The sequence below is a fragment of the Carcharhinus amblyrhynchos genome, chromosome 12 (assembly GCF_965287045.1).
Source record: "Carcharhinus amblyrhynchos chromosome 12, sCarAmb.v2.hapA, whole genome shotgun sequence".
Taxonomy (NCBI): Eukaryota; Metazoa; Chordata; class Chondrichthyes; order Carcharhiniformes; family Carcharhinidae; genus Carcharhinus; species Carcharhinus amblyrhynchos.
In genome coordinates, this window is record NC_137335.1 from 79,900,057 (window position 1) to 79,927,930 (window position 27,874).

Genomic DNA, 27,874 nt, shown 5'->3' on the forward strand with positions numbered 1-27,874 from the left:
AAAGTCAACTTACACTTAAGTTACACTTGCATAATCTTTACCTATTTACAGTCTTCCAATGCATATATGTTACCCTTTGTAATACACCAGCCAACTTCAAGCCACTTCTTCCATTGCCTTCTGTAAGTTTTAATTCAAGTTCTTCTGGTTACCTCAGCTCATCGTCATATTCAGTTTCTTATTGATATTTGACCCTTTTTGTCCCTAATCCAATTCAACCAGTCACACCCCCTCAAGTTTGTTTTCTTGTATATGAGAATGAGTGATACCACAAAATAAAAGGACATTCAAACTCTAATTTTCCTGATACACCCAAGAAGAGTAATTCCAAGAATGAAGAAAAATCTGGCATTTTAAACTGCAGCTTTGAACCTAATTAATTCAAACTTCATTATTTTGCTACCATATATTTATGTAGAATTTCTTATCATACAAATAGGGAGGTTTTTTTTGGTGTCTTTAACAAGAATGCAGAAAGCGGTAACATACTGGTTTGGCACTAGACTAGTAATCCAGGGACCCAGAGTAATGCTCTGAGGGCTCGGATTCTAATCCCACCATTGCAAATGGTGGCATTTGAATTCCATTAAAAAAATCTGGAATTAAAAGTCTAGTGATGATTATGAAAGCATTTTTGTAAAAACCTATCCGGTTCACTAATGTTGTTTTGGGAAGGAAATCATAGAATCATAGAATCTCTACAGTACAGAAGGAGGCCATTTGGCCCATTGAGCCTGCAGTGACAACAATCCTGCCCTATCTCCGCAAACTCACATATTTACTCTGCTAATTCCCCTGAAACTAGGGTCAATTTAGCATGGCCAGTCACCCTAACCTGCACATCTTTGGACTGTGGGAGGAATCCAGAGCACCTGGCGGAAACCACGCAGACAGTGGGGGAGTGTGCAAACTCCACACAGACAGTGACCCAAGCTGGTAATCAAACCCTGGTCCCTGGCGCTGTGAGGCAGCAGTGCTAACCACTATACCATCTTTACCTGGTTTGGACTACATGTCACTCCAGATCCACTGCAATGTGTTTGACTCTAAAGTCCCTCTAAAATGGCCAAGCAAGCCACTCAGTTAAGGGCACATTGGGATGGGCAATAAATGGTGATCCAGCCAATGCTGCCCACACCTCATGAATGAATAAAAAAAATTGGATGATATTTTAAAAGGAAGGCATTGCTAATTGCTTTGGTTGGGAAATTTTCCATTCCTTTTTATTGTAATTTCTCTAAGCTTGCTCACTGGGCCAGCCAAGTTTACATCAGAGTTGAATTCTTTTTCGTTCAGATGACATTTGTATTCCAGCGAAGATGCCAAACATTAATATGTTCTGGCAGTAACATATAACCTTGCCATATTCCTGTTAGTTGTAATAAAAAATAATATCAATTAAAATCTCACAACTACTAGATCTGAAGCCCAGCCATAGACTGAAAATCAAGGTCTGTAACTCTTAGGCCCTGACTCATTGGAGTCAACATCTGCCAGAGCAAATATATGGCAGCAAAACCCTCTCCTGGCATCTGTTAAAGATAAACAGAATCAGTTTCATCACAAAAACTGAGTGCTACCCATCACACAGGCCCTCAAAAGTTTGGAGGAATTGCATTTTCTTTGATAATCTGGATATTTCATTATTTGCATGTCAAAAACAAAAAGCAGTTAATGCTGAACTAGCTCTGACAAAAGGGCCATCGAAATGTTGGCTCCATTCTCTCTCCACAGATGCTGTCAGACCTGCTGAGATTTTTCAGAATTTTCTGTTTTTGTTTCAGATTCCTGTATCTGCAATACTTTGCCGTTATTATAAGAACATAAGAACTAGGAGCAGGAGTAGGCCATCTGGCCCCTCAAGCCTGCACAGCCATTCAGTAAGATCGTGGCTGATCTTTTTGTGGACTCAGCTCCACTTACCCGCCAGCTCACCATAACCCTTAATTCCTTTACTGTTCAAAAACATTCAATGAGGTAGCCTCAACTGCTTCACTTGGGCAGGGAATTCCACAGATTCACGACCCTTTGTGTGAAGAAGTTCTTCCTCAACTCAGTCCTAAATCTGCTTCCCCTTAGTTTGAGGCTATGCCCCCTAGTTTTAGTTTCACCTGCCAATGGAAACAACTTCCCTGCCTCTATCTTATACATTCCCTTCATAATCTTATATATTTCTATAAGATCTCCCCTCATTATTCTGAATTCCAATGAGTATAGCCCCAGTCTACTCAGTCTCTCCTCATAAGCCAACCCTCTCAACTCCGGAATCAACCTAGTGAGTCTCCTCTTCACTGCCTGCAGTGCAGTATATCCTTTCTCAAGTAAGGAGACCAAAACTGTAGGTACTGCAGGTGGGGTCTCACCAGCACCTTATATAGCTGCAACATAATCTCGCTGTTTTTAAATTCCATCCCTCTAGCAATGAAGGACAAAATTCCATTTGCCTTCTTAATTACCTGCTGCATCTGCAAACCAATTCCTTGAGATTCCTGCATGAGGGCACCCAGGTCCCTCTGCATAGCAGCATGTTGCAGTTTTTTAAAATTTAAGTAATGGTCCATTTTGCTGTTATTCCTACCAAAATGGATGACCTCACATTTACCAACATTGTATCCATCTGCCAGACCCTCATCCACTCATTTATACTATCTATATCCCTTTGCAGACTTTCAGCATCCTCTGCACACTTTGTTCTTCTACCCATCTTAGTGTCATCTGCAAATTTTGACATACTACACTTGTTCTCCACCTCCAAATCATCTATGTAAATCGTAAACAAGTGTGATCCCAACACTGATCCCTGAGGCACACCATTAGTCACTGATCGCCAACCAGAAAAGCACCCATTTACCTCCACTCTTTGCTTTCTGTTCGTTAACCAATCCTCTATCCACGCTAATACATTAACCATAACACTGCACCTTTATCTTATGTAGCAGTCTTTGGTGTGGCACCTTGTCAAATGCCTTCTGGAAATCCAGATACACCACATCCACAGGTTCTCCGTTGTCCACTGCACATGTAATTTCTCAACGAATTCCACCAAATGGTCAAACATGACCTGTCCTTCGTGAACTCATGCTGTGTCTTTCCAGTGGGACAATTTATATCCGGATGTCTCCCTATTTCTTCCTTGATGATAGATTCAGGCATTTTCTCTACAATAGAAGTTAAGCTAACCGGCCTATAGTTACCTGTCTTTTGTCTACCTTTTTTTTAAACGGTGGCTTCATATTTGCTATTTTCCAATCTGCGGGAACCACTCCAGAGTCCAGCAAATTTTGGTAAATTACCACTAGTGCATTTGCTATTTCTCCCACTATCTCTTTTAATACCAGGGATGCATTCCATCAGGACCAGGAGACTTGTCTACCTTTAGCCCCATTAACTTGCCCAACACTATCTCTTTCGTGATAATGATTCTCAACTGCCATGGTCATCAATTTTTGGCATGTTATTTGTGTCTTCCACTGTGAAGACCGACACAAAATACCTGTTCAATGCGTCAGCCATTTTCTCATTTCCAGTTATTACATCCCCCTTCTCGTTCTGTAAAGGACCAATGTTTACTTTTGCCGCTCTTTATCATTTTATGTATTTGTAGAAACTTTTGCTATCTGTTTTTATATTCTGAGCTAGTTTGCTCTCATAATCCATCTTATCTTTCTTTATAGCTTTTTTTGGGGCTTTCTGCTAATCTTTAAAGATTACCCAATCGCCTAGGTTCCCACTAATCTTTGCCACTTTGTATGCATTTTTTTCTTTATGAGAGCAGTTATTGTTTGCTACTAAAACAAAAGCAAAATACTGCAGGTGCAGGAAATCTGAAATAGAATCAGATAATGCTGGAAATGCTCGAAATGTGTGGCAGCATCTATGGAGAAAGAAGTAGAGTCAGTGGGCAGGCCTTTCCGGTAGTGCCCACCCTCAGACAAGAAATTCCCACCCAGGGTCTGACAAATTGTCAATCCTGCCCATTTCAATGAATGAACTTCCTGAAAATTAGTGTCTTCCAAAACAAACAAGGGTGTGGATGGCAAGGTTGGCATGATAAAATCTGCCAAAAGGTAAACAGAATTAGGGAATCTCTAGGAACAATTCAGTACCTGCCAGAGTGCATCACCACATCATTGGAGCCTTCCTTTTGAGATTGACTGTCAAGTCAGGGCCATAAATTGTTCAATTTACAGAGTGCTTTTGATTTGATTTATTATTGCCACATGTATTAGTACACAGCGAAGAGTTGATTCTTGCATGCTATACAGACAAAGCATACTGTTCATAGAAAAAGGACAGAGTGCAGAATGTAGCTAGAGAAAGGTCAACTTAATATAAGATAGGCCCATTCAAAAGCCTGTGGCAGCAGGGAAGAAACTATTCTTGAGTTGGTTGGTACATGATCTCAGGCACTTATTTCTTTTTCCCGATGGAAGAAGGTGGAAGAGATAATGTCCGGGGTTCATGGGGTCTTTAATTATGTTGGCTGCTTTACTGAGGCAACAGAAAATGTAGACAGTCAATGAATGGGAGGCAGATTTGCATGATGAATTGGGCTTCATTCACAACCCTTTGTAGTTCCTTGCGATCTTGGGCAGAGCAGGAGCCAAACCAAGCTGTGATACAAGCAGGAAGAATGCTTTTTATGGTGCATCTGTAAAAGTTGGTGAGAGTCGTACTTGACATGCCGAATTTCCTTTCTGTACTACACTGAGCGCCAGACCGAAGTGAAAAGGATAGTGGGAATAATTTTTAATTTTTGATGAAGATACAGGCTGAATGGCTATTTGCAGAGAATCAGAAATTCAAGCTGTATCTCAGTTACTCCACATTTACTGCATTTTGTACAAATTAATAATGGTGAGCACCATTAATTCCGAAGACACGACTTCCAGGTAACGAATTGCCCAATGAATCCAGAACATAAAACAAATCCAAGCTAGGGCAACGATGTGGAGCCATAGGGACTCTGCTGAAGATTGCATGTGATGTGTGTATTGAGCAGCTGAGGATACGTAGTCAGTCCTAAAGCTCCCTGGAGCTGGAAGGTGGGTGATAGGAACTCTGTGCTTGGGTGGTCCATTGTTATGAAACTCTTCTATTGAGCTGTGGAAGTCTGAACCTGAAGCAAATGAAATATGGTCACGTGGCATGGCTCCACATTTCTACATGTAAACAAACTTGGTGATGTTGTATAAACGAAAAGAACTGGCCAAATTTCTGAAATTGGTGTATAACTGGGGCATGTTCCCAAGCTTGTAACTATTGACTCCTTATTGTTTCAGTAACTTCTGCTGAAAGTATGACCAAACTCAAAAGGACAGGTATGGACAGGTCTGCACTTTACTGGACGCTGTGTTCCTCACACCCCCCTACCAACTCAAAGTTGCTCAGGAGCCTGCCAACAAAACAGCTGGCTGCACCCAGGCACTGAGCACCTAGTGGGGTGTTAATTGGCTCATGATGAAACTTCCATCTCCATCTGGGAAGGAAGTCCTGCCCTACAGAAGTGCCGGCTAATTGGATTGACTGGCAGCTCTGTAGTCTCAGCAGCACCAAGTCCCTCAAAAAGAGGAGCCTATGGATCCTGGGTACAAATATGTCTGGGATATTGACGGGTCCAGCTGGCAGTCCCAAGCAAGAGGATCGGTGGGCTGAACGTTGGTGAATGTTCAATGGGGGAGGGGAGATTGTATGACCATGGGGTACCTCTGATGGGCACTGCGGGCCTTCAGAGAAGGTCCCATCCCCTTCCTGACTCCGGCCCACATCTCTAAAGCTGCTCAGCTTCCTATATGACGTCAGTCTCCTCTGATCGTGGAATAAATAGCTTTGAGGTTGGGATGAGACACTTAATTGACCATATTGATTGAATAGGTCCAAGGGCAGGCAAGCCCTCTGGTGCTTTCACTGCCCTCATAAAATGGGAGACACATTGGGGGCAGGTGGATAAGTGGCGTATAAGCTGCATTTTATGAGACTCTGTCAACCTTCAAATCCGTTGGCGGGAGGGCGTAAAATCCAGGCAACAGAGATAGGCCAATTGTACTTTAATTTGTTTTGGTTATGTCATTCTAGATATCTCCAAACCCTAGGAACATTTGAGATGATAAACCCCTGCAGACTACATTCAGCTTAGTGAACTATTGTTTTCATCAGTAGATCTGGATGATATAACAGCTCATAAAACAAGATAAAAATAAGTGTTTTCATGTGCTTTCACAATTTGTTATGAATGAGGGCGTTAGAGTGGCATAGTGGTTAGCACTGCTGCCTCACAGCATGGGACCTAGGTTCAATTCACCTCGCAGGTGACTGTCTATGTGGAGTTTGCACATTGTTCCCGTGTCTGCATTGGTTTCCTCTAGGGTGCTCCGGTTTCCTCCCGCAGTCCAAAGATGTGCAGATTCGGTGGATTGGCCATGCTAAATTGCCACTTAGGGCAGAATTTTACTGGCACGTTCTCCCAAGATTTGTACGATCCTCCGGAGGCCAACGAAGAGTGCCGCTCTCCGAGCCTCACCTGACCCTGGAATCGGGTGGGCGTGCCGGTAAAATTTTGGCCTTGTGTCAAAAAATGTGTAGGTTTGTTGGATTAGCCAAGGGCAGTACGTGAGGTTACAGGGATAGGGGTAGGGTGTAGGCAAGGGAGTTGATGTAGACCCGATGGGCTGAATGGCCTATTCTGTGCTGTAGGGATTCTATGAATTCTATTCTATGAACAAGGCTGGAGTCTGGTGATGGAGTGGACTGGTGTGAAGGGGTGTCTGGGCAATTCCCAGCCTCCTGATAGCTGTCAGGCATCAATTTCTCAGATACACTGGGCAGGTAGGACCAATGATGCTTCTGCAGAGAGACATTTGGTGCTCCTCACTTGATGCTGGGGTTCTTGCCATGTCAATGTTGGAGGGCATTGGCCTTCAAACTTGCTATAGCTGCTGAGATCACAAATTAAAGATTTTCAGAGCTAATCTCACTGGAATATTAAAATTTTGCAATGCAGCTAGGTAATTAACCATAGTCCACGAGGGACTGTCGGCATCTCTTTAGATTAGAGAGAGATAATTAATTACATGGTTTGAGGGGCACTGCACTACACCAAACATTCGGCAAGGCAAAGGGGCCAAACCTCCTCAAACTACTGAAGCTGGTACAGGGATTGAAATCATGCTGGAATTGCAAGAATGCAGGATCAGAACGTAGACACAAGTTGTGCAACAGCACATTTCAGAATATAAAATGAACGAGAATATTATTTAATAGTAAATTGTCAGGGACTTGTATTAAAATTCTGTTGCTACAGAAGTAAAGAAGAGAGTGCAGAATGTAGTGTTACAGTCATAGCTACGGTGTGGAGAAAGATCAACTTAATGCAAGGTAAGTCCATTCAAAAGTTTGATGGCAGCAGGAAAGAAGCTGCTCTTGGGTCGGTTGGTATGTGACCTCAGACTTTTGTATCTTTTTCCTGATGGAAGGAAGTGAAAGAGAGAATGTCCGGGGTGTATGGGGTCCTTAATTATGTTGTCTGCTTTGCCGAAGCACAGGAAGTGTAAACAGAGTCAGTGGGTGGGAGGCTGGTTTGCGTGATGGATTGGGCTACATTCACGACCTTTTGTAGCTCCTTGCAGCCTTAGGCAGAGCAGGAGCCATACCAAGTTGTGATACAACCAGAAAGAATGCTCTGTATGGTGCATTTGCAAAAGTTGGTGAGCGTTGTAGTTGACATGCCAAATTTCCTTTGTCTTCTGAGAAAATAGAGGTGTTGATGGGCTTTTTTAACTGTAGTGTCGGCAAGGGGGGACCAGAACAGGTTGATCTGGACACTTAAAAATTTGAAGCTCTGGACCCTTTCTACTTCGTATGTTTTGTCTGTCTAGTGCGCAAGAAACAGTACCTTTCATTGTATGTTAATACATGTGACAATAATAAATCAAATCAAAACACATAGATTTATGAATTTATATTTATAAATTTAATTCATTTTATTTATTAGCAGTGTAGAAAAGAGATTGACTTGTTGAAATAAGGTTCAGTGAAATATATGCCCATTCCGGAGTTTATGAGAGTCTTCACCATCTAGTACCGTATCCAACCATTCTCAGTTTACACTGGTCTGTGAGTGACCAGCCCAAGCCACAAGTGCTAGGATCAGATTCCAGGATCTTGTAAAGCAAATCATAGCAGTGGCTCTTTATTTCCACTTGTGTGTGGGACACATCTTTTAATTACTGTGGTATGTGTTTTATCAACATTCCTGTATGGCCATTGTTGCTTTGCCTTTGAGGATCTAATAATTGGTTTCAAGACAAAAAGACTAATTTAGGCTTTGAATCAAAAGCATTTGGTATCAAAAGGCAAATGCTCATAATGGGTAAGAGTATTCCTACAAGACACAGAGGCGTCAAGAAAGACTCGCTTTTTACTTTTCATTGTGTAAAGCTAAAGAAAAAAATCTTCTCTTAAATCACTGATTTATGATGACAGTTTAATACCGTATTTGGAAATCTCATCCCTGATATTACTTCTCTTCATGCACCATTAAATATGTTTTGCCTACCTCCCAAAAATGGAACCTCGGACTTTTCTGTGTAAAGAACTGGAACATTCACATCATAAACTAAGAACGGCTATAAAGTCTGGGATAAATAAGGCATGATGCACTGTTTAGGTAGCATCTGATATTCCTGCTTGCTCTTTTTCTCCAAATGCTTTTACTTATGAAAGTTTCTATACACAGACTGGAATCTTCTTTTGAATGAAACATAATTTTTTGTTCTCTCAAGGGGAGTCAGCAAAGCTCAGGTCTAACAGTTAAGTCCATTCACAATAACTTGTTTACCAGATGATGTGCAGAATGACCAGCAAACCTCATTTTAATCTGGATGGTGGAAAATGTCACATTGGTTGACCATTCTATATTGTCTAAGCAACTGCCTTGAGTTATTTCCATGAAAAATACTGAAGTGAAGGAAAAGACTTGGACTAAGTACTAATAACATGATAATCACACAAGAGGACTGGAACGGATCTTTCCTCCCTAAAGGTTTTTTTTAAAATAGCTCCTTGGAATCCAACAGTTTGGATGAATCTGCTTTCTTTGGGTCACTGTGTCAATGTACATCTTCTAGGATTAGATGTTGTACGTAGAATATGTGGTCTTCCAGTGAACATGTATCCTCTCCAGAAATAAAGCCCAAAAAACTCACATTTGATATTTAACCCTTGGATCCTCTTTGATGTAAAAACATTTATTTTTTATATAAAATTTTACAGAATAGAAACAGGATATTTGACTCGACTGGCATGGTTAGACAGTGATTAGCAGTGCTGCCTCACAGCGCCAGGGACCTGGGTTCAATTCCAGCCTTGGGTCACTCACTATCTGTGTATAATTTGCACTTCCTCCCCGTATCTGCATGGGCTTCCTCGGGTGCTCTGATTTCCTCCCGCACTCCAAAGATGTGCATGTTAGGTGCATTGGCCTTGCTAAACTGCCCCTTAGTGTCCCAAGATAGATATGGCTTAGGGTGATTGACAGGATAAAATGCATGTAGTTAACGGGGAAAGAGCCTGGGTAAGAGTTGGTGTAGACCCGATGGGCCAAATGGTGGCCTCCTTGTGATTCTATGATTGGGCTAGGTGCTGGAGAAGCTCAGCAAGTCTGGCAGTATTTAACGGAGAGGGAAACCGAATTGATGTTTCGAGTTTAATACATCTCTTTTAGAAACTGATGAGAAGTAGAAATGTGATGGGTTTTATGCTGCTGAGAAAGGAGAACAAGTAGAACAAAAGGGAGGGCCAGAGAAAGGTTCAAGAGTGGGAGAGATCAAATAACAAAGATGGAGTGGAAAAAAAGGCGAAGAATCTAAAAGCATTTGGAGAAAAAGAGCAAGCAGGAATATCAGATGCTACTTAAACAGTGCATCATGCCTTATTTATCCCAGACTTTATAACTGTTCTTAGTTTATCATGTAATGATTATACTGCAGACAAACCTCTTCTCACCTTACTTCATCTCACCCCATCCGCAGTTTCTGCTTTTGAAGCAGTCAACCGAATGAAATGGTGACAGCGCTCACTCCTAAGAAGATCATAGAATCATAGAAACCCTACAGTGCAGAAGGCGGCCATTCGGCCGATCGAGCCTGCACTGACAACAATCCCAGCCCAGGCCCCAAACGCAGAATTGTACATATTCACCTCACTAATCCCTCCAACCTATGCATCCCGGTACACTAAGAGGCAATTTAGTGTGTGGCCAACGCACCTAACCTGCGCATGTTTGGACTGTGGGAGGAAACCAAAGCACCAGAGGAAACCCACACAGACATGGGGAGAATGTGCAAACTCCACACAGACATTGACCCAAGCTGGGAATCGAACCCAGGTCCCTGGAGCTGTGAGGCAGCAGTGCTAACCACTGTGGCACCGTGCTGCCCCAAGATCTGTAAGACCAATATTTTTTGACATCTCTGGTTGCCCTAAGGAGTTGTTGATTCAACTGAAAGTTTTGTTGTATCAGAGGGCAGCTCAAAGTCTATGTTAGTTTGGGACTGGAGTCCCAGGACAGCGAGTTTCTTTCCCATAAGGGCATCAGTAAACCTGCTGGGCTTTTACAGCAATCTAATCGTTGCATGATCAGTTTTCCTGCTTTTTATTTCCAGATTTTTTTTTACCCAAGTTCAAATCCTCCAGCTGCCATGTTGAGATATGAATTCAAAGACTTTGCATTGTTAATCCAAGGCTCTCCAATAACATCATGACTAGGACAACACCCAGATAGCTCGGATCTTTTCAGGGTGGTGGGAGGGTTGGGGGGGCGCGGTGGGGGTGGGGTGGGGTGGGAGGGGGGAAGAACCATGAGATCAGAACTAGAATGTTTTGTCTAAACTTGCTCCCTTAAATCTATCTTAACTGATTCCAGGTCAAAAATCATTTTCTTTTCCTTGGTACAGCTTAAGTCTGATCTCTATGATGCTACAGTAAGAGTTTTGGATCTCAGCTGGCCCATAGCCAACCAAGGGAAGTTAACCTAAAGGAGGGCAAGGGCAAGAAATGAAGAAAAAGCAAAAGGGGAGTCACGTGAGCCATTCCCATGCCACTCTTAGTGATTTGATGTAAAGCAACATCACCAGTTGAGGCCTGGGAATACGCTCTCGAGTGTCTTCTTCAAGGCCTGAGGAAATCTTGAGAAAGACTTCCTCAAAAGGCAGTGGAAACAGAGTTTTTAAGTGTTTTTAAGGCTCATACGGATAGATTTTTGATAAGCAAAATGATGAAAGGTTTTCAGGGGTAGGCGGGATCAGATCAGCCATGATCCTATTGAATAGTGGGACAGACTCAAGAGGCCAAATTGCCTAACCCTGCTCCTGATTTGTATGGCTTGTAATGTGATGAGACCCACTTAGAAGAAAGTCAAAGGTAAAATATAGGCAGAAAGGAAAGAAACTGGGATTAAGAGGGAAAAAAACTACCTTTAGAAAGATAATTCATGATGTGCAGTTGCCAGCATTGGACTGGGGTAGGCACAGTAAGTAGTCTCACAACACCAGGTTAAAGTCCAACAGGTTTATTTGTTAGCACGAGCTTTTGGAGCGCCATTCCTTTGTCAGGTGAGTGGTGAGATATAATTCTGCAGAAGGAATGTATGTTAAGTGAGCTTGCCAGCTGTCAGTTCCATCATTTCTATCCAATGATGTCAGGTGCTCAAAATGTTTCTCTTTCCTAAGTTCGACAGAATTTTCTTTCAAGCTTAGCTTACAGGAGAAAATTCTGTACAAGCACTGAAAGTTCAGGAGAATTCAATTATAGAATGGAGCTCCATCTCCCCCTCCTCCGCTGTTTGCTGGGTTGGATAAGAGGCAGTAAGAAGTCTCACAATGCCATGTTGTGAATCACGAGCATTTGAAATGCTACTCCTTCATCCAATGACTCACCTGAGGAAGGAGCAGCACTCGAAAGTTTGTAATTCCAAATAAACCTTTTGGACTTTAACCTGGTGTTGTGAGATTCTTACTGTGCCCACCCCAGTCCAATGCTGACATCTCCACCACTTGGATAAGGAAGTTCAGCAACCTTATCATTTCTCACGAGCATTGGGACACCGCCTCCCCTCATCAACAGCATGTTCTCAGAAGCCCTCCCTGACATGATTTGCTGGTATCGGGGCATTGGAGACCTCCCAATGGGTCCCCTTGCATGATTCCCATCGTGCCCTCCTTTCAAGACTGCCTTCACAACCAACCCCATCAGACACCTCCCTACACCACCGCACACAGCCCCCACCCTGGGTCATGGGCCCCCATGATGTGGGTATGCCGGCGTTGGACTGACGTAAACACAGTAAAAAGTCTGACAACACCAGGTTTTAGTCCAACCGATTTATTTGATAATAGACTCACAAGCTTTCGGGTTAGTCCCTTCGTCAGGTGAATGGAGAGTTCTGGCCTCAGACAGAGCATATAAAGCACAGACAGTTTAGAGATTACTGATTAGAATGCGAATCCTTACACCTAACCTGCACCTGAACGGCAGGTTAGGTGTATCAAATAAATCGGTTGGACTAAAACCTGGTGTTGACAGACTCATGGGCCCCCCTCAGCACTGTCCCAGGCATACTGGCCGGGTCTACCTGGCACCACTGGGCTGTCCAGTGTCAACCGTCAGGCACCACTGCTGTGCCAGTTGGGCACTACCATTGTGCCAGGTGGGCAGTACCAGGTGGGCACCGCCTGATGGGCACCGCCGGCTATGCCTCTGAGCACCTGGGGGCTTCAATAGCCTCTGAGCCCCCTGCCATGACCATCACGCCAGGTCTTCACTAGTGGAGACCCAGTAGTGATTCTCGCCATTATTACATCGCACCCAAAGGCTGGAGAACTCCTTGCACTGGGATTTGAATGGGCTGTGCATATTTAAATACTACTTTAATTGGCCCAGGCCCTTTCTGGGCACGATCCAGTTTGTGCTATTGGAAGGGTCTGGGAGCATTGCAAACCATTTGGTGCTGGGTGTGGAATGGCTTATTGGGCTCACACGCTATTCTCCAGGATCAGCGGGATCTACGAATGGTGTGGCGGGGTTAAAATTGCTCCCCACATCTCTGAGGAGATTCGAGGCTGAAATTGATGCATTTTTGGACTTTATGGAAATAAGGGAATATGGGGATTGCAGGAAATATAGGAACATAAGAACATAAGAAATAGGAGCAAGAGTAGGCCATCTGGCCCTTCGAGCCTGCCCCGCCATTCAATAAGATCATGGCTGATCTGTTCTGGCTCAGTTCCACATTCCCGCCCTCTCCCCATAACTCCTAATCCCCTCTCTTATCAAAAACCCATCAACCCGCTTCTTAAAAATATTTAGCGAGGTAGCCTCCACCACTTCAACGGGCAGAGAATTCCAGAGGTTCACCACCCTTTGAGTGAAGAAGTTCTTCCTCAACTCCGTTCTAAACCGCCCCCCCTTTATTTTGAGGCTGTGCCCCCTAGTCCTACTGTCCTTTCTGAGTGGGAAGAGTCTCTCCACCTCTATCCTATCCATCCCATTCATCATCTTATATGTCTCAATGAGATCTCCCCTCATTCTTCTAAACTCTAACGAGTACAAGCCTAGTTTATTCAGCCTCTCCTCATAGCTCAACCCCCTCAACTCCGGCATCAGCCTAGTAAACCTCCTCTGCACTCCCTCCAAGGCCAAAATATCCTTGCGTAAGTACGGCGCCCAAAACTGCATACAGTACTCCAGTTGCGGCCTCACCAATGCCCTATATAGCCTCAGCAAGACCTCCCTACTTTTATATTCAATCCCCCTCGCTATGAAGGCCAGCATCCCATTCGCCTTCCTGACCACCTGCTGCACCTGCAAGCTGGGTTTTTTGCGACTCATGCACAAGGACCCCGAGGTCCCTCTGCACTGTCGCCTGCTGCAGTTTTTCTCCACGTAAGTAATAATCCTTCCTACCACTATTCCTACCAAAGTGGACCACCTCGCACTTGCCAACATTAAATTCCATTTGCCATTTCCTGGCCCATTCGCCCAGCCTATCTAGATCCTTCTGCAGACTCTCCACACCCTCCGCATAATTTGCCTTTCCACCAATCTTGGTGTCATTGGCAAATTTCGACACCATACACTCGGTTCCCTCCTCCAGATCATCTATGTAAATGGTAAATAGCTGAGGCCCCAGCACCGACCCCTGAGGCACTCCACTAGTCACCATCCGCCAATCCGAATAGCACCCATTGACCCCCACTCTCTGCCTCCTATTTGACAACCAGTCCTCTATCCACGCTAACACCCTACCCCCAACTCCATGTCCCCTGACCTTCTGCAATAACCTCTTGTGAGGTACCTTGTCAACTGAAGCGGAGGATCAACCATAATTTTCTGAAGTGGCTGAGGCACCGTAAGAACTGCTGCAGCTCTTATGAGATCATAAGACGTAGAGGCAGTATTAGGCCACCCAGCCTATTAAGTCTGCTCCACCATTTAATCGCAGCTGATTTTTTTTCTCATCCCCATTCTCCTGCTTTTTCCCAGTAACCAGTGATCCCCTTATTAATCAAGAATCTATCTGTCTCTGTCTTAAAGACACTCAATGACCTGGCCTCCATAGCTTTCTGTGGTAAAGAGTTCTGCAGATTCACCACTCTCTGGCTGAAGAAATTCCTCCTCATCTGTATTTTAAAGGATCCTCCCTTCAGCCTGAGGTTGTGCCCTCTGGTTCTAGTTTTTCCTACTGGTGGAAACATCCTCTCATTGCCCACTCTATCCAGACCTTGCAGTAACCTGTAAATTTCAGTAAGATCCCCCCTCATCCTTCTAAACTCCAATGAGCATGGACCCAGAGTCCTATTCCTTACATTCTTAAGCTCTTAAAATCATATTATTGGTAGTTACAGTTCTGCTCCTTAAGAAATAAGTCAGTTAAATGACTAATTAAACAAACTTGATTTTTCACATGATGTGGATGCTCCTTAGTGTTGGTTGGACCATGAAAGCTAAGTGTTTTCATATTATTGCCAAGGCTTCTTTAAATTTGAAGTGTCAAATTCTGAAAACAGGAAGCAGCTCTTAAAAAATTGCTAATACTTACTGATTATCCAAATACAACATGCTACTGCACACAAAAACTATCGAAGGTTTAGTTAAAGGCTATAAAGTTGAATACGTTGAGAGCAGCAGCAAGCCAGTAGCAAGGGAACCCTAATTGTTATTACAGATGTGTTAGGATTTGATATGGCAGTTACAAAATGGAACATTGATTCATCAAAGGAATATGATGAAGTTGTAGTTATAAATTCTGCCTGCTCTTATCCTTACAAGGAAAGAGGTTTTGCTTGCACTAGGAGGAAGCATCTGCTGTATCAGTGAGTAGCTGGTAGAAGATGGAAAAGAATGAGAAGCATGTTTCCATTCTGCAGTGTGTCTGCGCTCTGCTACTGTATAATGACGGAAAAATGTTGTACCCAAGGCTTACCAAAAACCTGGTTTCAATCTTTTTTATTTCCTCTGAGAATAGTTTTCTGTTTTGTTCAAATACCTAAGATAGATTTGCTCAGTCCACGTAATCTCTCCTTAGAGATAATGCCAAATGTGTATGTGAATGTTGAAATCCTATTCTCTTTGCGATATATTTGTGGAGTAACAGTTTTCTGACTTGTGGATGTATTAAGCAATCACATTAACTTTCTTTTTTTCAGCAGTTAACAAACAAGTTTTTGATGCCTCAAGTAAATAAGAACTTTAAAAAGGAAAAAGGGAGTTCTTGGCTCTGTATCTGGAGGCATTGAATTGAATAGTAAGAAGTCTCACAGTACCAGGTCCCAACAGGTTTATTTGATATCACAAATTTTCGGAGTGCTGGTCCTTCATCAGGTGAGCGGGGTTCACAAACAGGGCATACGTAGACAGAGAATTGCAAGATAATGGTTAGAATGGGAGATTTTTCAGGTAATCAAGTCTTTACAGACAATGTGAATGGAGAGAGGGATAATGACAGGTTGATGAAGTGTGAATTGTCTCAAGCCAGGACATCCTACTAAACGAGTAGGCTTGAGTCAATTTACACCTCTTTAACCTGTGATTATCCCTCTCTCCACTTGCATTGTCTGTACCTGTAAAGACTCTCTTTCCAATCATTATCTTGCAATTGAGTCTCTGTCTATATATGCCGTGTTTGTGAACCCAAATTTCCACTCACCTGATGAAGGAACAGCACTCTGAAAGCTCGTGCTACCAAATAAACCTGTTGGACTTTAACCTGGCGTTGTGAGACTTCTTACTGTGCCTGCTCTAGTCCAACACTGGCATCTCTACATTTTGAATTGAATAGAAAGGGAAGCTGCACAGGATGCGTAATAATATTGGGCCTTAATCAAGCAGAGTTGGATCTCTGTGCGCAGATTTGGGCTGTCTGTTCGAAGATGGAAAATTGCACCATTGATCATATAATCATATCACAGAATTCAGAGTTACAGGCAATTCAGCTCAACTGTTCTGTGCTGATGTCTATCCTCCACATGAACCTCTTCCTGCCTTACTGCAACCAATTCTAGTATAAATTAGACGAGAATTAGCATCTGGGACATATTATAGAAAGCTTATCAGCAAATAGACTTGCTGTGCCACCTACTGTCTTTAGCTTTTACACCACAGGCAAGTGCTCAGGTGAGGAATGGTGTTAAATCTGAGCTGATTGTAATGATGCCGGCAACATTTGCTTGGGACACAGGGAATTCTATCAGTCCATCAACTGCACAGAAAATTCCTTCTTCTGTAAGGTACAAGTGAGTTGCAGGATCAGCCCCCGGAGTGGCAACAATCTGGGAATCCGTGTCACAGATCCCAGGTTTGGCTGGCTGCCTTGCACAGAGGGGAGCTGATATGGGGCATAAAATGTGCCACTCTTGCTAGATAAGATGCTGGAGCATAGGAATATCAGTAGGGTGGGAGATGCCAGTCAGGGATTTGAGAGCTACAAGCAAAATTTAGAAGCCAAGCCATCAGGTGTAGAAATCACTGGGGCTTAAAGAAGATGGGACCTGGTGCAAGAAAGACCAAGGCTTGCAGCATTAAGAATGAATTGATGCATGTGAAGGGTTGAGGCTAATTGACCCACTAGGACAGCAGAATAGACGTCAAAGCTTAAAGTGATGAAGCTAAAAACTAAAACTTCAGTGACAAAGGTGAGATAGGATTGGGATTTCAGCTTTCACCTTTAGCTCTTAGGAGAGATTATGTAGACTGAGCGAATCTATCTTCGGTATTTCAACAAAGCAGGAGGGACTGGAGTTAGACAACTTTACATTGGTGGAACTAGACATACTTGGTAATTGAACCACGGTGCCTGGAAACAAGCATTTGGGGTTGAGTTGTTGGCTAAAATTCAGCCTGGGCTGGCAGGACTAGAATAATGTAATGCTTCCAAGAGCCAAAAGGAATTACTTTGGTTTTGCCAACATTCTGGAGGAGATTTGGTGATAGCGATTATATGATCCTGTAATGTTTTCCCACTCTTCTACTGATCCTGCAGCTCTCTTCAGAACTGCCATTCAACACCACCTTAATTTTAAAATTCTAATCTTAATTTTCAAATCCTTCCATGGTCAAGACCACCGCCCCCCCCCCCCCCCCCCCCCGCACCTCGCTGTAACCTCCTCAGTCTCTCTGAGCTTTTCCAATTCCTGCACATTCCCAGTATTAATCGATCTATGAATGGCAACCATATCTTCAGCTACCTCAGCTCTGCAATTCCATCCCTCTCTCTTTTTGTCTCTCTTCCAGCCCCTCCTTAAAACATTCATTCCTTAAAACTTATCCCTTTGACCAAGCTTTAGGTTTTTGTTTTGAGTTATTATTGTCATGTGTATTAGTATACAGTGAAAAGTATTGTTCCTTGTGAGCTATACAGACAAAGCATACTGTTCATAGAGAAGGAAAGGAAAAAGTTCAGAATGTAGTGTTATAGTCATAGCTAGGGTGTGGAGAAAAATCAGCTTAATATAAGGTAGCTCCATTCAAAAGTCTGATGGCAGCAGGGAAGAAGCTGTTCTTGAGTCAGTCATTCGTGTTTCAAACGTTTGTATCTTTTTCCCGACGGAAGAAGGTGAAAGAGAGGTGCATGGGATCCTGACTTAGACTGGCTGCTTTTCCAAGGCAGCGGGATGTATAGACAGAGTCAATGGATGGGAGGCTAGTTTGCATGATGGACTGGCTAGGTTCACGATCCTTTGTAGTTTCTTGCCGTCTTGGTAATCTACTGACCTGTCTAGGTCACCTATCCTAATGTTTCCTAATGTGGCTCTGTGTCAGATTTTGTTTGATAATGCTCCCATGAAGTGTCTTGAGATGTTTTACTGAGTTAAAGATGCTAAATGAATGCAAGTTGTTATTGCTGTTGCTTGGAACACATGAGGAAAGAGTTGGATAGTTTGAGAAAATCCCTTTGGACTATAAAATAGACAAAGCATAACCTATATTACCATGGATTCTGCCTCCAATTAGTTGAAATCCTGAAGCAAGATACTGCATGAATCTTCCTGTTTTCTCTCCAGCCAAGATAACTTTTAAAACAAATATGAGATTATATATTCAGTCCTGGCTGCTTGTTTTGTATAGATGATATTGGATTAATCCCAAAAGCGTAGGAATCATCATGTTCCTTGGGATGTTGTTATCTGTAGTTTTAGTCTTCATTTTAAACAAATTCTTATCAGTTATATTCTTAAAGGAGTTAATTAACACAAATAAAAACTGCTTTTTCGCTAATAATCCGTTGTACATATCTACCACTCTGGAATTAGAAAAGAACATTAAGTTTCAGTTTATTTATGAGTATTTATTTATTTATATAAGTAGGCTTACATTAACACTGCAATGAAGTTACTGTGAAAATCCCCTAGTCGCCATCCTCCAGTGCCTGTTTGGGTACACTAAGGGAAAATTTAGCATGGCCAATGCACCTAACCAGCACGTCTTTCGGACATGCGAGGAAACCGGAGCACCTGAAGGAAATCCACGCAGACACGGAGAGAACGTGCAGACTCCTAACAAACAGTGACCCAAGCTGGGAATTGAACCCAAATTCCTGGTGTTGTGACCTGTGAAGTAGTAACCTTTTTGCAATGACATTATCCATACCTGGGCAGTCTAATTCCCGTATCATGTCCCTCTTCCGTTAATGTGAATAATAACATGGAAAATGCTGGAAATACTGAGCAAGTCTGGCTGCGTCTGTGGAGGTGAAACAGAATTAACATTTCAGGTTGCAGATGTTTTATCAGAACCAACATCGCCTGCAGGATTTTGCTTTTCTGGTGACCTCATGATGCCACGGATTAAATCCATTTGAAATTCTTTCCTGGAAGATGACCCTTCACATTTTGCAGGAAAACGTTGACTTACTTGACTGGTTTGATTTGATGGTGGCTGGAATTCTCCAATCTCGCCCGGGGCTGGGATTTTCCTGTTCCACTGCAGTGAATGTAGTTTAGGCTGAGCGCCAAATCCTCCATTCTCACTGCAGCAGTGGTCGGGTGTATAAGACTGGAGGATTCCAGCCTATGTATTGTTTGGTTAGTTTTATTTCAATAACAAAAAATTTTGGTAAGGTGTCCAGTGTGAAGCATGTTGCCTTTCCCTGCATAATTAGGACATTCTCTCTTAATTTTAATTTACAGTGTTGACAATGGGTGTCTGTTTATATACTATCCCTATCTTGTTTCAGGGCTCAGTGTTTAGTACCCAGCCTTCAGAATCCTATAATCTTTTTCTGACATCTGCTATAACGGATGGGATTAAATTGTGGGATTTGCGGACATTGAGGTAAGAAAATATCAACCTTTCTGAGTAGAGTACCGCATGGTATGTTGCATAAGGTTAAATCTCAAGGGATCGAGGGTGAGGTATTAAAATGAATACAAAATTGGCTTCTTGACAGAAGCCAGAGGGTAGTTGAGAGGGTTGTTTTTCGAACTGAAGGCGTTGACCAGCAGTGTGCCTTAGGGATCAGTGCTGGGTCCACTGTTATTTGTCATTTATATTAATGATTTGGATGAGAATATAAGAGGCATGGTTAGTAAGTTTGCAGATGATGCCAAGATTGGTGGTATAGTGGACGGTGAAGAATATTATCTCCAATTGCAACAGGATCTTGATCAATTGGGCCAGTGGGCTGACGAATGGCAGATGGAGTTTAATTTAGACAAATGCGAGGTGACACATTTTGATAGGTTGAATCAGGGCAGGACTTAGTTAATGGTAGGGCATTGGAGAGAGTTACAGAACAAAGAAATCTAGAGGTACATGTTCATAGCTCCTTGAAAGCGGAGTCAAAGGTGGACAGAGTGGTGAAGAAGGCATTCGGCAAGCTTGGTTTCATTGATCAAAACATTGAATACAGGAGTTGGAATGTCTTGTTGAAGTTGTACAGACATTGGTAAGGCCACACTTAGAATACTGTGTGTAATTCTGGTCACCCTATTATAGAAAGGATATTATTAAACTAGAAAGAATGCAGAAAAGATTTACTAGATGCTAACGGGACTTGATGGATTGAGTTATAAGGAAAGGCTGGGTAGACTGTGACTTTCTTCTCTGGAACGTAGGAGGCTGAAGGATGATCTTGTAAAGGTCTATAAAATAATGAGGGGCACAGATCAGCTAGATAGTCAATATCTTTTCCCAAAGGTAGGAGAGTCTAAAACTAGAGAGCATAGGTTTAAGGTGAGATGGGAGAGATACAAAGGTGTCCAGAGGGGCAATTTTTTCACATAGAGGGTGGTGAGTGTCTAGACTAAGCTGCCAGAGGTAGTAGTAGAGGCGGGTACAATTTTGTCTTTTAAAAAGCATTTAGATAGTTACATGGCTATGATAGGTATAGAGGGATATGGGCCAAATGCAGGCAATTGGAATTAGGTTAGGGGTTTCAAAAAAAAGGGTGGCATGGACACATTAGGCCAAAGGGCCTGTTTCCATGGTGTAAACCTCTATGATTCTAATTGCAGCCTGTATCTGACCGTGAAAATAAATCTAACTAGGGATACAAACTTTGAGTGTGACAAATACTTCTATAATTAAGATTTATGCAAGCTTGCTGGTAAACTTATTTTAAATTTGGAGAGTGCAAAGTATCCCTCCTGTATTAATTTACAAATAAATGTTGAATCAGCTTTGATCATGTTGTGATGCTCTACTGTTCTTTTTATCTACCTGTGTAGCAACTTTTATTGCTGATAAATGCCAGTTGTTTGTGTAGAAGCTCACTGTTTGCTTATTATTTGGCTTTTAATTAATGTGCAAGACAAAACTAATTTACTTACAAAATGCCAATCTCAACTAATCAAATGATTTATTGATTTGACTTGATTTGATTTATTATTAGCACATGTATTGGGATATAGTGAAAAGTATTCAGCCAAAAACACACTGTTCATAGAGTACATAGGGGAGATGGTAAGGAGAAGGTGCAGAATGTAGTGTTACAGTCATAGCTAGGATGTAGAGAAAGATCACCTTAACATGAGTCCATTCAACAGTCTGATGGCAGTAGGGAACAGCTGTTCTAGAGTCAGTTGGTACGTGACCTCAGACTTTTGTATCTCTTCTCTGATGGGAGAAGGTAGAAGAGAGTATGACCGGGGTGCATGGACTCCTTGATGCTGGCTGCTTTGCCGAGGCAGCAGGAAGTGTAGACAGAGTCAATGATAGGAGATTGGTTTGAGTGATGTACTGGGCTACGTTTATGACCCTTTGTAGTTTCTTGTGGTCTTGGACAGAGGAGGAGCCATCCCAAGCTGTGATACATCCAGAAAGAATGCTTTCTATGGAGCATCTGTAAAAATTGATCAGAGTCTTAGTGAACATGCTGAAGCATTGATCATTTAACCGAGGAAGTTCACTAAGACATTCTAGAAAGGTATTGCACTTAAAATTATGTTGAAATCTTGCAGTCATAGTAACATAGATACAAGCAATCTGCTTTAGCAGGTTTTTGTTTAGAAACATTGATCAATCTCTAGGTACAGCTCCAACTTTTTTCAGTGGTTTCAGGTTTAAATCAATTCCCTATGAAATTAAAGACACTGGGGACTTTTTAGTACTTTACAAGGTGGAGCGAGTGTGCTTTGCCGCAGCCTTTTTTTTTGACATGATGTGCTTAGTCAGCAACACTCGGCAATGGCAGCTCTGCCAGTCTGGATCACCAGGGAATTTGATTTGATTTGATTTATTATTTTCATATGCATTGGGATACAGTGAAAAGTATTGTTTCTTGTATGCTATACAGAAGAAGCATACTGTTCATAGAGTACTTAGAGTCATAGAATCCCTGCATTTGGCCCATCGAGACTACACTGACAACAATTCCACTCAGGCTGTACCCCCATAACCCCCAAGTATTTACCCTGCTAATCCCCCTGACAGTAAGGGTCAATTTACTGTGACCAATCAACCTAACCTACACATCTTTGGACGCTAAGGGGCAACTTAACACAGCCAATCCACCTAACCCACATATCTTTGGAATGTTGGAGGAAACCAGAGCACCCAAAGGAAAGCTATGCAGACATGGGGAAAACCTGCAAACTCTACACAGACAGCCAAGGCTAGACTTGAACCTGGGCCCTTGGTGCTGTGAGGCAACAGTGCTAACCGTTGTGCCACAATGCCACCCATAGGAGAGAAGGAAAGGAGAGAGTGCAGAATGTAGTCGTACAGTCATAGCTGGGATGTAGAAAAAGATCAACTGAATATATCATAGAACCCTACAGTGCAGAAAGAGGCCCTTCGGTCCATTGAGCCTGCACCGAACACAATCCCACCCAGGCCTAAACCCATATCCCTACATATTACACTCACTAATCCCTCTAACCCACACACCTCTATACACTAAGGGGCAGTTTTAGCATGGCCAATCAACCTAACCCGCACATCTTTGGACTGTGGGAGGAAACCAGGGTACCCGGAGGAAACCCACGCAGACACGAGGAGAATGTGCAAACTCCACACAGACAGTGACCAGTGCCAGGAATTGAACCCAGGACCCTAGAGCTGTGACGCAGCAGTGCTAACCACTGTGCTTCCATGCCACCCTAATGTTAGGTCCATTTAGAAGTCTGATGGCAGCAGGAAAGAAGCTGTTCTTAAGTCGGTTAGTATTGACGGTGTGGTGGTACGTATTTGTATTTGGAGCTAGGTAATGTGCTGTTGGGCAGTTTGTTAAAGTGTAAATTGTTTTTATTTTGGCCCTAATGTGGAATTAATCTGCCAAAAGTGAAGTCAGGATAACTGCAAGATGCATGATAAACACAGCACTGGTTTGCCAAGAAAAATCAAATTTGAATCAGTCTGTTTCAAAGGGATTTTTGTACATTTCGAATTAAAAACAGCAAATATTTTGGAAATCTTTGTACCACAGCCCATTGAACCATGTATTCAACTATTTAATGGAAGGAAAAATGGAAAGTAACTACAACGAAAATATTCTACCACAGAATGATTAGAACTGTAAAATCTGTCAGTGTTTCTGAGCTAGATGTGCCAATGAATTACTTGTTTTCAGCTTGCAATGTTTGGACATATAAAACTTAAGAATTTTTAAAAACTGAGTAGTATTTTGGAATTCTACACTGGAATCAGTGATGATATTTTACTGTGGGCTATGTATCATTATTGCAAAATAATTTTCAATGTAAAGTGAAGTTTATTTACTGAGTATAATTTAAAAATAATTTGGAAATGAACACTGAGCCTAATATCAAATGGCATTTATGTCATCATTCTGTAGAAAGTTTATACCAAAGCTAATCCAGTACAAATGCTGCTCTTTTTCCAAACTGGTCAAGGAAACAGTCACTAACCATGAGATTCATACGGTGTGATAAAATAAACCATACCTCCCTTGGTGGTGTAGTCACGGTTACAGAGAGTGGAATCGCTATTATCTACTAATTATAAAGAAAATTTGGTTGTGGATATTGGAAATTGGTGATAACTGAGTGCTCCTGCATTGGAAACAACACATATATGAACATGAAGACAATGTGTCGGATTTTCCCTCAGACTTTGCGACCCTACATGGGGGTCTTGAGCCCTAACTTGCCACTGGAGAGACTTTAAGACAATCTTCCATGAAATGGGTTCCTTTATGGCCACCTTTGTAATCAAAGGTTTCTCCTGCTGTTGTTCCAGTCAAAGGGCAGCATATTCTGGAGCCTCGGCAGTCCCACTGGGAGAGGTAGAGGCTGCTAAAACAAATCAGAAACTCTGAGGATGCCTCAAAATGGTGATTCATTGGAAGCATGGATGCAACTAAAAAATTAAAAGGGCCATTATGAGGGTGGTACAATGGTTAGTGCTGCTGTCTCACAGTGCCAGGGATCTGGGTTCAATTCTGGTCTTGGATGAATGTCTGCATGGAGTTTACATGTTCTCATTGTATCTGTGTGGGTTTCCTCTGGTGCTCCGGTTTCCTCCCACAGTCCAAAGGTGGATTGGCCATGGTGAAATTGTCCCTTGGTATCCAAGATACGTAGGGTAGGGGGATTAGTGCAGTAAGTACATGGGATTAATATGTGGGATTCCAGGGGTAGGGCCTGGGTGGAATACTCTGTTGGAGAGTTGATGGATTGACTGGCCTCTTTCTGCACTGTAGGATTCTATGATTCTATGATTAGATCCCTCGGGAGTGGAGGGGAAACTCCTCCGGATGAGTTGTTTGGACTGTAAATGTGGCCTTTCCAGCTCACAGTGCTATCAGTGGGGCATGGAGTCTCTCGTCCTGAGGGGCCCTCCTTGGTCTGCTGCAGAGAGATTGCCCACACTAAGTTGGTGGTCTCTTGCATGTCGTGAGGCTGCAGTCACTTGGACGGAAGTATATTTGTCCTTTTGTACTCTGTTTATGAATGCATCTGAAAATATTCTATATCCCAAGAATCCCAATCAGGAATTAAGTCAGCCTTTAAGCCTAAATGTGAATCTTATTAAGTGTTTGGGATTCTGATCCTCAGTCCTCAATGATCTGGTTCAATTTATACATAAGAATAGCTTCGCTAAACAAACAGTAGCCCCTTTGACAGTGGGCCAACCAGTGATTGCTTCAAGCCATTAAGGAAGTGTTCCTTACGATTTTTAAAAAAATTGTAGTGATTCTCCAGGTGTGGACAAAGTACCATACAGGAAGTTATCAGTCTGGGAAAAGTATTCTATTTCCCCAAGTAAAAATCCATGTGTTTGGATACACGGGAAGAAAGATGTATTCTCAGGATACCTTAGCTCCCTAGCATATCGAGTGGGCAGGTTACTACATAGATGATGTAACTGAAAGCTCCTACCGCACCAGAAATTTACATTTCACATTCTGAATCTAAGTATTTCATCTAAAGCCAAAGATGTTTGCTGCCTAAATAAATTTATCTTCAGAACTGCAGGCAAAACAACTGCTGCTGTCCCTGCAATATGGAACAATGTTGGAAAGGAGATGAAAGAGAGTTTAGAACTTTACAGGACAAACTTGTACAGTCTTAGACAAGGGCTGCCGTGCTGCTAATCCAATGCAATATTGTGTCAGAAGCGGATGCTGAACTTCTTTCAGGGATAATCTGTGGGTAAATTGTAAGGGATCATTCAGTTTAATCAATTAGAGGGATATTACCGACGGCAAGAATCCTTTGCCGAATATTTTGTTAAAACCAAAAGCTCCTGAACAAACTCCTCTGAATGAAGAAACACATGGAGATTATGCAACCTTGAAATTTCCTTTGGATACCTGCTAGCCAGAACCCAGGAAAACATATAATGACAAGAGCCACTTACTTAGCTCATCACTTATATTTGTATAATAGGATTTGCTCAAAACCTTTAATCTCTGGAGGAAAGGCTCTCTCTGCCCACCCATCGAACTCCAGAGTATCGACTTGATTCTCCTTCACTACTTGAGTCCCTAAAAAATCTATCCTTAGTTCCCCACTCTTCTTTTTCATCCACGTGTTTCCCTTCTGTAACATCAGTGAGCACATTACATCAGGTTGAAGATGTGCAATAATGAAACCCAGCCCTACCTCCACCATCTCTCCTGACTCCTCAACTGCCACTGAGGTGTCATTTTGCTTGTGCAGCATACTTAAGCCACTGTTCACTTCAGTTAAACACTGGGAAGAAGCAATTTCATTGAAATTTTCATGCTCTCTGCCCCTGTGCCCTGTCACAGATGATGATAAAGGCATGGATGAGGTTTTAGCAGTCAGCTTCAACTTGACACAATGGCTGTGGAATGGCTTTGTACTGCTGGTGAACTAATGAAGTTAGTTGTCAGGCCATAAGCTCCTTAATTGGTCATCTCTGGGGAAAATCACACTTCTGGTTCCCATGCCCTGGAATTGAAACTGATGCTGGGATCATGAGCCAATCATAGATTCATAGAATCATAGAATCCCTACAGTGCGGAAAGAGGTCATTCAGACCATTGAGCCTGCCCCGACAACAATCCCACCCAGGTCATATCCCCATAACCTCACATATTTGCCCAGTTAAATTCCCTGACACTAAGGGGCAATTTAGCATGGCCAATCAACCCGACCTGCACATCTTGGACTGTGGGAGGAAGCACCCGGAGGAAATCCACACACATACAGGGAGAATGTGCAAACTGCACACAGACTGTGATGCAAGCCGGGAATTGAACCCGGGTCTCTGGTACTGTGAGGCAGCAGTGCCAACCACTGTGTCACAGTGTCAACCGACAAAATTCACCTCTCATATTCTAAGGCTGGCAGTCAGCAAAAGGAAATTCGCCTGTCAATCTGAGAAAGCCACATCAAGAGCATTACATTTTCAGAAATCAACATCATGGAATCCTTTAGCCTTGACAGTTCAAATGGGCCGAGATAGAACAGGCGAGACACTCCTCTTGGAGATGGGGATTGGGCTGGGAGAGGAGGGGTCAGATAAGCTCCCTCTAAACTAAATTCATTCACCATACAACAAGAGTTTTTTAACGTTCTAAAGTTTTTAAAAAACTTATCCATCAGTGTCACAAGTAGGCTTACATTAACACTGCAATGAAGTTACTGTGAAAATCCCTTCGTTGCCACACTCCGGTGCCTGTTTGGTAGACTGAGGGAGAATTTAGCCCAGCCAATGCACTTAACTAGCACGTCTTTTGGACTGTGGGAGGAAACCAGAGCACCCAGAGGAAACTCAAGCAGACACGGGGAGAACATGCAGACTGTGCATAGACAGTGACCCAAATTGGGAATCGAAAAGAGGTCCTTGACACTATGAGGCAGCAGTGCTAACCACTGTGGCACTGTGCCATCCTATTAAGCCCTACTGAATACTAAGGCCTGAATTTTCATTCCTTGGTGAGATGCATAGAGTCAAGAAAATTCCTGGCTCCACAAGACCAACCTGGGAAAGAATGCCCAGAAAATCAGGTTTTGGATCTGGCGGGGCAGGTGACTCCAGAATAAATACAAAAGCGGGCTTGGTGGAAGGTCTGCTTCAGTGCATTGGCATGGTGGAAATTCAAAAAGAACTTAAAAGACCCCTCCACACTTGCTTACCGTCTCATACACGTCCCAGGCCACTTCCATCCCAACTTACATAGAACATAGAACATAGAACATTACAGCGCAGAACAGGCCCTTCGGCCCACGATGTTGCGCCGACCAGTTAAAAAACAATGACCCTCTAACCTAAACCAAACCCTTTCCATCCATAAACCTATCCACGGATCTCTTAAACGCCCCCAAACTAGGCGCATTTACAACTGCAGCAGGCAGGGCATTCCAATCCCTCACCACCCTCTGGGTAAAGAACCTACCCCTGACATCCGTCCTATAACTACCACCCCTTAATTTAAAGCTATGCCCCCTCG

At 42.8% G+C, this 27,874-nt stretch overlaps 1 protein-coding gene across 1 annotated transcript in view; it reads left to right on the forward strand.

The window, feature by feature from the left end:
• wdr27 (WD repeat domain 27) overlaps nt 1-27,874 on the forward strand; it is a 394,966-nt gene that overhangs the window by 100,905 nt on the left and 266,187 nt on the right. The window contains exon 22 of the mRNA XM_080199853.1: nt 19,727-19,824. Within this exon, the coding sequence (XP_080055979.1) occupies nt 19,727-19,824 (98 nt within the window). The remainder of the gene's footprint in view (nt 1-19,726; nt 19,825-27,874) is intronic.